Source organism: Gastrolobium bilobum, unplaced genomic scaffold (assembly GCF_033153095.1).
Source record: "Gastrolobium bilobum isolate Gb01-03AN ecotype WA unplaced genomic scaffold, APGP_CSIRO_Gbil_v1 utg48165, whole genome shotgun sequence".
Taxonomy (NCBI): domain Eukaryota; kingdom Viridiplantae; phylum Streptophyta; class Magnoliopsida; order Fabales; family Fabaceae; genus Gastrolobium; species Gastrolobium bilobum.
The window spans coordinates 203,100-215,835 of NW_026896449.1; the positions used below are offsets into that span (position 1 = coordinate 203,100).

The following is a 12,736-nucleotide window of genomic DNA, read 5'->3' on the forward strand; positions in this document are numbered from 1 at the left end:
TTTAATCAATATTATTATTATTATATATCCACTGATTCGTTAATTATTCAATTAATTTGGTTCAACCAATGTCGGATCCATTAAAGAAAATGCCTCTCGTAAAACCATTTTTTCGATTTTTAAAGCTCGAACTTGTAACCTTTGCTTAAAGGAAACAAACTCTTTATCACTTGAACTAATATTTGTTAATATTAGTATTAATTTTTTATGACTAAAGAAAAAAATTATTTTAATTTTTATTAGAAAAAATTTAATTATTATAGATTGCTTTAAACATTAAATTAATATCACTTTTTATCTTTTGAGAGCTAAATTAATATTACGTATCTCTATTTATAAAAAAAAAATTACGTATCTCTTAAGAATCAAATATTGTTAACTCTAGATTAAAATGATAATTTACTGCATAATAAATATACTTTTTTTTTTTTATAACAATAATAAATATACTTAAACTCTATAGTTAAAAGATTAAAACTAATCACACCCCCAATGGCTGAGGAAAATTTATATAAGATAAAACTCAAGTTTCAATTGTAAATTTGGAAAGAGATATTGCAATACTCGCTATTTTCCGGTTTCTAAACAAACTCACGGAGCGTTCCTTTTTTTTTTTTTGCTACACAGTCAAGCATGTTTGCAAATAAATACATAATAATTAGGCATTTTAGATAGCCACACTACGCAGAACGACAGTTTCAATAGTAAGTCCAGGTCCAAAGCCAAACAGCACGCCCCATTCAAGCCCTTCACCTGTAGTTTTAAGTCCATCTTTAACAGATTTCTTCCTCATTTCATCCAAAATGAAGAGAACGCATGCACTTGACATGTTACCAAATTCACTAAGCACCTCTCTTGTGGCCCTCATCTTTTCAGGTTTCAGGCCCAACTTCTGCTCAACTTGGTCTAAAATTGCAGGTCCACCTGGATGTGCAATCCAAAAGATGGAGTTATAATCAGATATGTTCAATGGCTGGAAGGCCTCAACCAAAGCCTTATCAATGTTCTTTGAGACAATCCCAGGAACATCTTTAAGTAGATGAAATGTTAGCCCAACTTCACGAAGATGACCATCAATGGCTCCCTCACTGTCTGGTGCAATTGTTTGTGCGGTCCAAACTAACTCAAACAAAGGTTTCTCAATTTCAGGAATTGGGTCAGAACCAACAATGATAGCAGCTGCTCCATCCCCAAACAAAGCTTGACCAACGAGGCTGTCAAGGTGGGTGTCACTTGGGCCACGGAATGTGACAGCAGTAACCTCAGAGCAAACAACAAGGACACGAGCACCTTTGTTGTTTTCAGCCAAGTCTTTGGCCAAACGAAGCACGGTGCCACCAGCAAAGCATCCTTGTTGGTACATCATGTACCTCTTCACATATGGGCGAAGTCCTAAGAGTTTAGTGAGTTGGTAATCAGCACCTGGCATGTCTACACCACTTGTTGTGCAAACCACTAAGTGGGTAATCTTGGACTTTGGCTGACCCCATTCTTTTATGGCCTTGGTTGCAGCCTCTTTTCCTAGTCTTGGTACCTCTACCACCACCATGTCTTGCCTTGCATCCAAAGAAGGTGCCATATAAGCGCAAACATTGGGGTTCTCTTTTAAGATCTCTTCTGTCAAGTACATGTATCTCCTCTTGATCATAGACTTGTCACCTGAAATTAGTTATAAAGTTAGACAGAAATGACATTGATACCGCAAAGAAATATACATTAAAAAAATACAATGTAAGGATAATACGCATCACTATTAAAGAAGAAAATAATCTAAGAGATTAAGCTACTTTTAAATAGTGTACTATAATTCAATATAAAATGACAGATTACTCTTAAAAAAAAAAAAAACTAATTCCGCATATTCTATTTTATTTATATTCTTTTATACGATTTGTGGTAAATATCATTTTTTATCCCAAAAGAAGAAACATTAGTTATTTCATTTTACATGAAAGAAAAAGATAAAGAAAACACAAAGAATTAAATTAATAATGAAAGCATCTAAAAGAGAAAAATAAAATGAAGAAACAAAAAGATTGCTTACACATGCGCTGAAATTTCTCTTTGAGCTCGGTCTTATGCTCGCTGTTAGTGATTCTGAAGTAGAAATCGGGATAGGTGCTCTGTTCAACACAGTTTGGTGGATTTGCAGTGCCAATGGCAAGGATGTTAGCTGGACCTTCTGCCCTTTGAGCCTTTCGGATCTCAGCTACGCTCACCATCTTTTCTTCTTCTCTCAAATTAAGCTTCTAATTAGCAAATCTATTTGGATAGCAAAGTACTCCAAATTGAACTGAAGTAGTAGTTTACTAGTAGAAGATATGACTTGCAAACTTGTTAGGGGAAGAGAGGATTTTATATGTATGTAAGGGTGGCTGGGGGAGGTTATTGGAGGGTAGCTGAATGTCACGTGCTTGACTGAAATGCCTCAAAATATTTCAATATATAAATCTATATTCAACAACCATGTCCCATGACCTAAAGAGTTTGGTGGGTAATCCCCGCATGACTTTGAAGACCCTCTCTATCTTATTATTTATTTCTTACCAAACAATAATTCACTATTTTCTATTTATTTATTTGGGGAATTCTAAGGTGCGTGTATCATAACCTGGTTACTGAAACCCGCTACCATTGACCAAAAAGGTGTTGTTATATATGTTTTTATAATTTTTAATATTATCCTTATATTTTGTATTCACATAAATAATTTGTATTCACATCAATTTGATGCACAGGTTAAATTTAATTTGTATGATATAAACTAATTTTTAACAACCCATTTAGTTATGCTTATATACTTCAATTGAAATATATTTCTTTTTATCTGATTTAATTTTGAAATATTGTTATTCCAATATTCGTATTTTATTTTGAGAGGGAACAATTTTTTTAAAGCTATTTTTTAAAATATTTTAATTACAACTTATTTTAAAATATAAAATAAATTTATTCAAACGTAAATTGTTTTTTTGAAATATTTTTTAACTTCTAATTTTAATCCACCAGCTAAGGGACTCAGGACTTAAACAAAAAATCTTAGCGTCACTTCTTGCGCCCACCTATGCTGGTAATTACCGCATCACCAGGTTTCATTACTTTATACTCCAGTTATTGGACCGTACATTAATAAATACCCGACACACACACACACACACACCATTTGTATATTAACGACTTCGTAGTTGCGACTTGTGAGTGTCACTGACTGTGTTAACCCAATAAAAAACGTTACCCCTGGAATATTTAACATTTCCAACTTAAGTAGTTGAATGGTCAAGAAATTGGAGCCACCTACCCATGACATACCAAATGCCAAAATAGCATGTTTCCGCGATGTTACTTATATATTATTTTTTTCTCAAAATTTTAATCATAAAAATACATTTTTCAATTATATATTAAAATTAAAGAAGCATATGGCATTTGATATAATATAACTTAATGGGATAACTAAGCATCACAATACATGTCGTGATCCATAACATGATATCTCTAAACTCATGTCCTGTTGATTTATGGGCTCAAATGAGTTGTGTCCAAGTTTAAAATAAGAAAAATATTAGTCTCATTAGGAGATTAGTTATCTCATATTATAGATATAAAATATGTACGGTCCATTTATTTATTTATTAAAAGAGTGAGCTCCACATACTTTGTCTATAGCATAAAATATTAATCTCCTATAACATGAGACTAATATTTCTTTTAAAATAATGATATGAATTATTATCGGATGGTGTCATGGGTTGATATTGTAAAATCCTAATTAGTGAAAATAATTACACTAAAAGCTACGAAGGTGAACTTATCTATACATATATTCATTCAAAAACAAAGAATCCAAAACAATGTTTCCTGCACTCTAATTACCAGATTCATAAAAATCTGAAAATACAAACGGGGCAATTACACAAACAAAACACGAGCACAAAATGCATCATCCATGAAGAGCTCTTCCATGAGCTAGGCGGCTTGCCACCTCTGCTTCTGACCTGAAATGGGTCTCATAATATGGGTGAGATATAATTCTCAGTAAGTTATAAAACTACCTTTCACACTCTTTTGTAATCCAAGATTTTGCTCTGATTGGCTGTTCTCATAGTAATTGCTCTGCTATATGATTCATAAAGAATATATATATATATATATATAAGGTTATGTTTATCTCATTTTATATGAGATAAACAACTCTCCTACACACACACAAAAGTTGGTCTCACCACTCTTTTTTTTCTCTCCTCTTACTTGTGGGTCCCACTTATACTTTTATTTCTACAACATGAGATAGTTTTTTTCCTACAACATAAGAAAAATATATCTTATATATATATATATATATATATATATATGAGACGGGATCATCTTACACCGATGTAAGAATAATAAATCTTAATCCAATTCTTAACAATTAATTTTCATACATCTAACGATTAAGATTTATTGGGTCTCACTTATTAATTAATTATGAATTCTCAATAAATATCAATTGTTGGAATCACAAAAATCAACAATTAAGATATAGTGTAAGACTTATTATTCTTACACTGGTGTAAATTGATCATATCCATGTATATATGCACATAGCAAAGCTACTGTATTGGCTTCCAATGACCTCTAGTGTACTGAGGTGTTTATCTCACCCCGTATTTTGGAGATCCTCTTTCAGGTACTGATGGTGCAGGGGCATCTATTGGCAGTAGACTACAATATATTGCTTAGTCCTTATATGTTTTGATATGGATTACTGTTATGATGTATACTTTGTAACCCCTTTTTGGAGCATCATATGTATATGTTAGAATGACATGTATATGATTTTATATTTTTGCACATTTTAGATATGGTGATGTATTATTCTTTTGAGGATTTAGACCATGATCATTGTTCCTTGTGTTCACCATTATGTGTGTGAAGCTCAAAGGTTATGATCATGTGTTTTGGCAATGCTAAGTCTAAAGAATTATGTTGTAATTGAACATTATGATTATGTATGCCACTTATATGATGGAAGGGAATTGATGCCTATTGTATATGTTTTGAGGTCTATTGCTGATGTACCTTATTGGCAATCTGTATGAAATATGCATGAATTGATAGTGTCAAGAAGGTTAAGTTAAAGATGCATAACTTGTAAAATAAGCAAAGATAAGAATGATAGCTTGTGGAGTAAGAAATTGATGAATTGATTAAATGGATTGGATGTAAGTGCACCCATGTTTGTTGGGCATGTGGCTGCCTTTTCATGTTTATTAGGTACCAAAGTTGTGTGTCAATTATGTGAGAAAAGAGTCATGAAACAAATGGAGCATGTTATATGTAGAAAGCCTATTTTTTTTCTAGTATTTATTAGTATTCGTAAATGTGTTCGTTCTTTTCTTTTTTTCTTTCTATAGTGGAGATAATTGCACGTAATGACAGATCACGACCATATTATTAAAAGCTTGGGGGTAAGAATGGGTTTCGTTTGAGTGCTGCTCAATTTCCCAGAATTAGTCACTTCAACCGTCTTCGATGGTTATATGGATATCCAAAATACGAACGAGATGGATGTTTGTTGCCCTAACCATTCTTGGTAGTTCTAATCTCATAAGATCTTCCAAATTTGAAAAAAAAAAGGATTAGGTTGCGCCATACATATAAAAGAGTATACAATAATGGTGTATTTGGCAAAGCAAATACCATGGTTTAGTTTAATAACGAACGAACCATTTGGATTAGTTGATTATTTGTGAAAGATTCCTTTAAAATTTTGGAGCGAGCTAATTAAAAGTGAGACAAAAACTGATTCAAAGCAGGGGATTTCTCGCTCAAGTGCTCACTTCAGTGAGCTTTTGAGCGAGCAAGCTTGCTGGAACGAGAGAAGCTGCGAAGAAACAAAGCACCTGGGCAGTAGCTACTGTCCGAGGAATCAATTTGCTCGCGCTTTAGCGAGTAATGGAGCTAGCTGAAGTGAATTGCTCGCTAAGGAGCTCATTTCAGCGAGCTGTCCAGTTTGCTAAAAAATAACAAAAAGGGCAACGATGGTGGATGGGAACCGTATAACAGTGTCTAATGAGACAAGTATGACATGTCTAAACTAGATTTAATTATTCTGCAAAGTCAATGTGTTACAGTTACAATTTTGGTTTAATTTGAATACGGTAATTGTCGTAAATGGAACGTACAACGTTTAAAAAGAAAAGTTTAGTCATATTTCTAATTGAACTATTATAATTGTAACTGCACTTAATATCATACATAATGATAACTTATCGGAGTACTACGGGGTGTTACAACAGTCGTACAAGTCTTATGTCAAATCTTAATCGATATATTACTTGCATATAAAGCCATTAAATGCAGGTTGAATCAATGATTAAGATTAAGAGTATAACTTACAAAGAAATCATGGTAATTTGGTGTTATTTTTTACGATTAAATGATTAAATTCATATTTAGTTTTTATGATTAAAGAATTAAATTAGAAACTTTTTTCTAAAAGAATTAAGTTAATATCACTTTTTTATCTTATAAGAAGTAAAACAATACTTCCAAATTGTTTGACGCAGCTTTTTCTTAACTGAAATTTGCTTTTGAGTTAAAGGTAAAAAGTAGAGTTTAAAAAACAAAGTAACAAAAATTATACGGTGATTAATTGATTATATAACTTTTTAGCACAAAAGCTATTATAATTTTTTTATTTTTTTATTAAAATTATCATGGTATATAATTTCAAAATTGTATATTGTTATGATAAACATAAACATAATAAGAAATAAAAGGGAAATATCTTTAAGAAAATGATAACTACTTATTTGTTAATATGTTTAAAAGTAGATTAAATTTTTAATTAGTGATAAATTAATGGTATGCAATTAAGATGACCCATAGCTATAACCGGTGATCTACTCGCCCAAACAACCTACATCTACTGTTCCAAATCCAGATCTTTTTACCTGGCAAAAAAATTAATTTATTGTTTTTTTAATAAAGAATTACAAAAATGTAGTCATTTTGAAATTATTTATGCAAATATAGCACTCAAACACTCTCAAATGGAGCGTATTCCAATGGAGAGAAACACGTCCATGTAAGGCGTGAGTCATACGAGAGACACGCTCACATGGGACGAGACCAGGAGAGAGACACTCACCATTTGGGCGTGACCCAGGAGAGAGACACTCTCTATTTGAGCGTGTTTCATCACGTGCTGCCACGTGTCACAAGAGTCGACAATTTGACCGTAAAACTTTGGAAATCCATAACTTTTGACTCAGGTGTCTGAATTAGGTAAAAAAAATTTTGATTCCACATAACTTTCGATATCTACGTATTGACACCTCATTTGTCATATTTTGTCTGTAACAAAAAAAATTGAATTTACAACAATGATACCATAAGAACGTTTGAACCCAAATTAATAAAGAGAAAATCACTTTTTAATTAGGTTAAAAAATAGGAGAAGGTTATAGTTACTACCTCTTTATTAATTTGGGTTTTAACCTTCTCCTAATAAAAAAGTGGTTTTCTCTTTATTAATTTGTGTTTAAACATTCTTATGGTATCATTGTTGTAAAAAATTGTGACAGACAAAATATGCCAAATGAGATATCATTACGTAGATCTCGAAAAATTATGTGGAATAACAAAAATTACCTAATTCGGACACCTGAGTCAAAAGTTATGGATTTCTAAAGTTTTACGGTTAAACTGTTGATTTTTGTGCCACATGACAGCACCTGATGAAACACGCCCCAATGGAGAGTGTCTCTCTCCTGGGTCACGTCTAAATGGAACGTGTTTGACTGCTATATTTTCATAAATAATTTCAAAACGACTACATTTTCATAATTTTTATTAAAAAAACAATAAATTAATTTTTTTGCCATGTCTACCTTGCAAGTTGCAAGTTTAACTTCAAGCATGTGCTGTCCAGCGAAGATTCTAGTTCGTGTGGTGCGTCCATGGCACCAGTTTAAGGATGAAGCTCCAAGGATTTCAGAAGAGGAAATTATTATCACTAAAAATTATGGACTGAAATGTTTTAACATGAAAATTTTTCATGTTAAAACTAGACATTAAAGAATCCATTGCTATTTAAAGAAATGTTAGTTTAATTGGATATTTTGTTTCAATAGTTTTATCTTACTGTTAGTAATAGTATACTTTTTTTATTTATTTATAAATTTTAATATTATAGTTATAGTTCGCAATTACTTTTAATTAAATCATTTTCATCCCCTCTTGTTATATCATCGTATTTTTCTATATTACGATGTAGACAGAACGCTTACATAAATAATTTGTATTCGCATTAATTTGATGCATAAGTTAAATTTAACTTATATAATATAAACTAATTTTTTAACAACTCATATTTATTTATTCATAAATTCTTCAATTTTAAAATCTTTCTATTTTTTGTGATTAAGTTTTGAAGGCTTGTTATTCCGATATTCATAATTTATTATGGGAATGTTTAAATTTGATAATTTTGAGAGAGGATATTTTTTTCGAAATCTATTTTAATAATATTTTATTTACAAAATAAACTTATTCAAATGTACAATAATTTTATTATGTGATTAGTGTTTCCCATAATATAAGAAATAATTTTCATTTCTTATACGCACATAAAAATATTAATCCCTTTTATTATTATTTTTAACTTTAATTTCAGTCAACGGGTATACCTTTTTAGGGAAAATGTTTATTTTTTTAAATACACAACTTATATGTCATTTTACTTTCACAAATAAGTGAGACTAATATCTTTATTTTTTTTCACTCTCTTCTCTATGATCTATCTCTTTCTTTTACTTAAAATAATATAATTTCAGTTTACCAATGAAAATATATATATAATTTTACATCCTTTAAAATAACACGTATTGATCTATCAACCTTTTATCTATGTTAATGGGCCGTACACTGATATTCCATCTTCCCTCCTTTTTTTTATGTGTATATCAACGACTTCGTATTTGAAAGTGTTCCGACAAAGTTCTAACCCAATAAAAAATGTCTCCCCTGAATATTTTAAATTTTCATTGCCATTAGTGGAATGGTCAAGGAATTGGAGCCACCTATCCATCGATACCAAAATGCCAAAGGAGCTCTCATAGTGACAAATAGTGCTCCGAATGCTACTCTGAGTATTAGGCTTAACCCCATTGAATACAAAATCATTCTTCTCTTTCCATAAGTTCCAGCAACAGATGCCAAAAGGGAGAGACCAGTCTCTGGTTCTCGGACCATAGTTTACCTTTTTGGTGGTGTCTTCTATCCATTCCCTTATGGGCTTAAAGCAGAACTGATGCCAAAAGCTAGGATAAACCAGGGCTTTCCACACTTTTTGGGACCAAATACAATCTCTGATTGCGTGAAGAGACCTTTGAGGATGATTAAGACACCGAGGACATTAGTTGGACTTGGAGTTTGCAAAGTGTTTGTTGAACCTTCTTTGGTTTGTCATTAGGTCGTCACCCATAAGGAGCCATAGGAAAGTTTGGACTCTACTAAGACCATTCCATTTTCAAATGATTTTCCAGTTGAAGCTTTGTTAACAATTTGAGGACTCCTTAATAAGTTATAAGCTGATTTAATAGTAAAACAGCCATCATTAGAATCACCCCAACAGACTCGATCTTCTCCATTATCCTAATTTGCAGGCATAATGCTTGCTATCAGTCTTCCTGCTTATGGAGTAATCACATTCTCCATTTTCTGCCAATCCCAGGTACCATCATTTTTCACGTAATCATAAACTTTTTCCTACAAAAGATTCTCTGGCATATCTTATTACTCAATCAATTTGGTTCAAGCAATGTCGGATCTATTAAAGAAAATGGCTCTTCCAAAACCATTTTATCGATTTCTAGAACTTGTAACCTTTGTTTAAAGAAAATAAACTCCTTATCATCACTTGAATCAATATTTGTTAATATTAATATTAATTTTTTATGACAAAAGAAACAAATTATTATAATTTTTATTAGAAATTTTTTAATTATTATAGATTGCCTTAAACATTAAATTAATATCACTTTTTATCTTTTGAGAGCTAAATTAATATTACGTATCTCTTAAGAATCAAATATTGTTAACTTTAGAGTAAAATGATAATGTACGGCATAATAAATATACTTAAACTCTATAGTTAAAAGATTAAAACTAATCACACCCCCAATGGCTGAGGAAAATTTCTATAAGATAAAACTGAAGTTTCAATTCTAAATTTGGAAAGGGATTACTCGCTATTTTCCAGTTTCTAAACAAACTCACAGAGCGTTCCTTTTTTATTTTTGTTTATTTTTGCTACAAAGTCAAGCAAGTTTGCAAAGACATACATAATAATTAGGCATTTCAGATAGCAACACTGCGCAGAACAACAGTTTCAATAGTAAGTCCAGGTTCAAAGCCAAAAAGCACACCCCATTCAAGCCCTTCCCCTGTAGTTTTAAGTCCATCTTTAGCTGATTTCTTCCTCATTTCATCCAAAATGAACAGAACTCAAGAGTATATGACCGGTCATACTTAGTGTAATTCGTAAAAAAAAGTTTGTAAACTTATCATTCTCCATATAAAATACACTCATTAATCATTTATTTTAAATTGAATACAAATAAATATATCAAAAGCTAGATCGCATGATAAATGACTAAAAAAACAAAGAAAGAAACTAGTTACAAACATCTTTATCATCATTTATATGTTACAAATTTTTTCGATATATATATGGCTCAAATAAAAAGAGTGGCATAGGCTATAAAGCTATTGGCCATGTATTATTTTAGTATGAAATTACATAAACAAAATCAAGACGAGTTCTTTTGGGAGGGGGGATACAACGTCAAGCGGGTTTGGAAAGTAATACACATAGTAATTTAATAAAATAATTAGGCATTTTAGATAGCAACACTGCGCAGAACAACAGTTTCAATAGTAAGTCCAGGTCCAAAGCCAAAGAGCACACCCCATTCAAGCCCTTCACCTGTAGTTTTAAGTCCATCTTTAACAGATTTCTTCCTCATTTCATCCAAAATGAACAGAACACATGCACTTGACATGTTACCATATTCACTAAGCACCTCTCTTGTCGCCCTCATCTTTTCAGGTTTGAGGCCCAACTTTTGCTCAACTTGGTCTAAAATTGCAGGTCCACCTGGATGTGCAATCCAAAAGATGGAGTTATAATCAGATATGTTCAATGGTTGGAAGGCCTCAACCAGTGCCTTATCAATGTTCTTTGAGACAATGCCAGGAACATCTTTAAGTAGATGAAATGTTAGCCCAACTTCACGAAGGTGACCATCAATGGCTCCCTCACTATCTGGAGCAATTGTTTGTGCAGTCCAAACTAACTCAAACAAAGGTTTCTCAATTTCAGGAATTGGGTCAGAACCAACAATGACAGCAGCTGCTCCATCCCCAAACAAAGCTTGACCAACGAGACTGTCAAGGTGGGTGTCACTTGGGCCACGGAATGTGACAGCAGTAACCTCAGAGCAAACAACAAGGACACGAGCACCTTTGTTGTTCTCAGCCAAGTCTTTGGCCAAACGAAGCACCGTGCCACCAGCAAAGCATCCTTGTTGATACATCATATATCTCTTCACATATGGGCGAAGTCCTAGAAGTTTAGTGAGTTGGTAATCAGCACCTGGCATGTCTACACCACTTGTTGTGCAAACCACTAAGTGGGTAATCTTGGATTTTGGCTGACCCCATTCTTTTATGGCCTTGGTTGCAGCCTCTTTTCCTAGTCTTGGTACCTCTACCACCACCATGTCTTGCCTTGCATCCAAAGAAGGTGCCATATAAGCGCAAACATTGGGGTTCTCTTTTAAGATCTCTTCTGTCAAGTACATGTATCTCCTCTTGATCATAGACTTGTCACCTGAAATTAGTTATAAAGTTAGAAAGAAATGACATTGACACCGTAAAGAAATATAAATAAAAAAAATACAATTTAAGGATAATACGCATCACTATTAAAGAAGAAAATAATCTAAGAGATTAAGTTACTTTTAAATAATCTACTATAATTCAATATAAAAGGACAGATTACCCTTAAAAAAAAACTAATTCTGCATATTCTATTTTATTTATATTCTTTTATAGGATTTGTGGTAAATATCGATTTTTTATCCCAAAAGAAGAAACATTAGTTATTTCATTTTACATGAAAGAAAAAGAAAACACAAACACCCACACTAGAGAATTAAATTAATAATTAAAGTATCTAACAGATAAAAATAAAATGGAGAGATAAAAAGATTGCTTACACATGCGCTGAAATTTCTCTTTGAGCTCGGTCTTGTGCTCGCTGTTAGTAATTCTGAAATAGAAATCGGGATAGGTGCTCTGTTCAACACAGTTTGGTGGATTTGCAGTGCCAATGGCAAGGATGTTAGCTGGACCTTCTGCCCTTTGAGCCTTTCGGATCTCAGCTACGCTCACCATCTTTTCTTCTTCTCTCAAATTAAGCTTCTAATTAGCAAATATATGAACTGAAATAGTACTTTACTTTACTAGTAGAAGAGGACTTGCAGACTTGTTAGGGAAAGAGAGGATTTTATATGTATGTAAGGGTGGCTGGGGGAGTGGATTGGAGGGTAGCTAAACATCACGTGCTTGGCTAATATGCCTCGAAACATTTCAATGTATAAAATATATATTCAACAACAACAACCATGTATTATGACCAAAAAGTTTGGTGGCTGATCCGCGCATGACATTGAAGACCTTCTCT

At 32.4% G+C, this 12,736-nt stretch overlaps 2 protein-coding genes across 2 annotated transcripts; both read right to left on the reverse strand.

Moving 5' to 3' along the window:
• Positions 1–553: 553 nt before the first annotated feature.
• Positions 554–2,302, reverse strand: LOC133299809 (chalcone synthase 4-like). The gene is made up of 2 exons (XM_061499296.1): positions 2,045–2,302; positions 554–1,659 (listed from the first exon to the last, which is right to left on the reverse strand). The coding sequence occupies exons 1-2, from the start codon at positions 2,220–2,222 to the stop codon at positions 668–670; spliced, it is 1,170 nt and encodes a 389-aa protein (XP_061355280.1). The 5' UTR covers positions 2,223–2,302; the 3' UTR covers positions 554–667.
• Positions 2,303–10,745: 8,443 nt separating this feature from the next.
• On the reverse strand, positions 10,746–12,512 carry LOC133299811 (chalcone synthase 4-like). The gene is made up of 2 exons (XM_061499298.1): positions 12,270–12,512; positions 10,746–11,881 (listed from the first exon to the last, which is right to left on the reverse strand). The coding sequence occupies exons 1-2, from the start codon at positions 12,445–12,447 to the stop codon at positions 10,890–10,892; spliced, it is 1,170 nt and encodes a 389-aa protein (XP_061355282.1). The 5' UTR covers positions 12,448–12,512; the 3' UTR covers positions 10,746–10,889.
• Between the last annotated feature and the right edge of the window lie 224 nt (positions 12,513–12,736).

Excerpts from the sequence above, each read along its gene's own strand:
- LOC133299809 (XM_061499296.1), bottom strand. The coding sequence starts at position 2,222 with ATGGTGAGCGTAGCTGAGATCCGAAAGGCTCAAAGGGCAGAAGGTCCA. Across the intron at positions 1,660-2,044 it reads AGAGAAATTTCAGCGCATGT|GTGACAAGTCTATGATCAAG; the intron begins GTAAGCAATCTT and ends AACTAATTTCAG.
- LOC133299811 (XM_061499298.1), bottom strand. The coding sequence starts at position 12,447 with ATGGTGAGCGTAGCTGAGATCCGAAAGGCTCAAAGGGCAGAAGGTCCA. Across the intron at positions 11,882-12,269 it reads AGAGAAATTTCAGCGCATGT|GTGACAAGTCTATGATCAAG; the intron begins GTAAGCAATCTT and ends AACTAATTTCAG.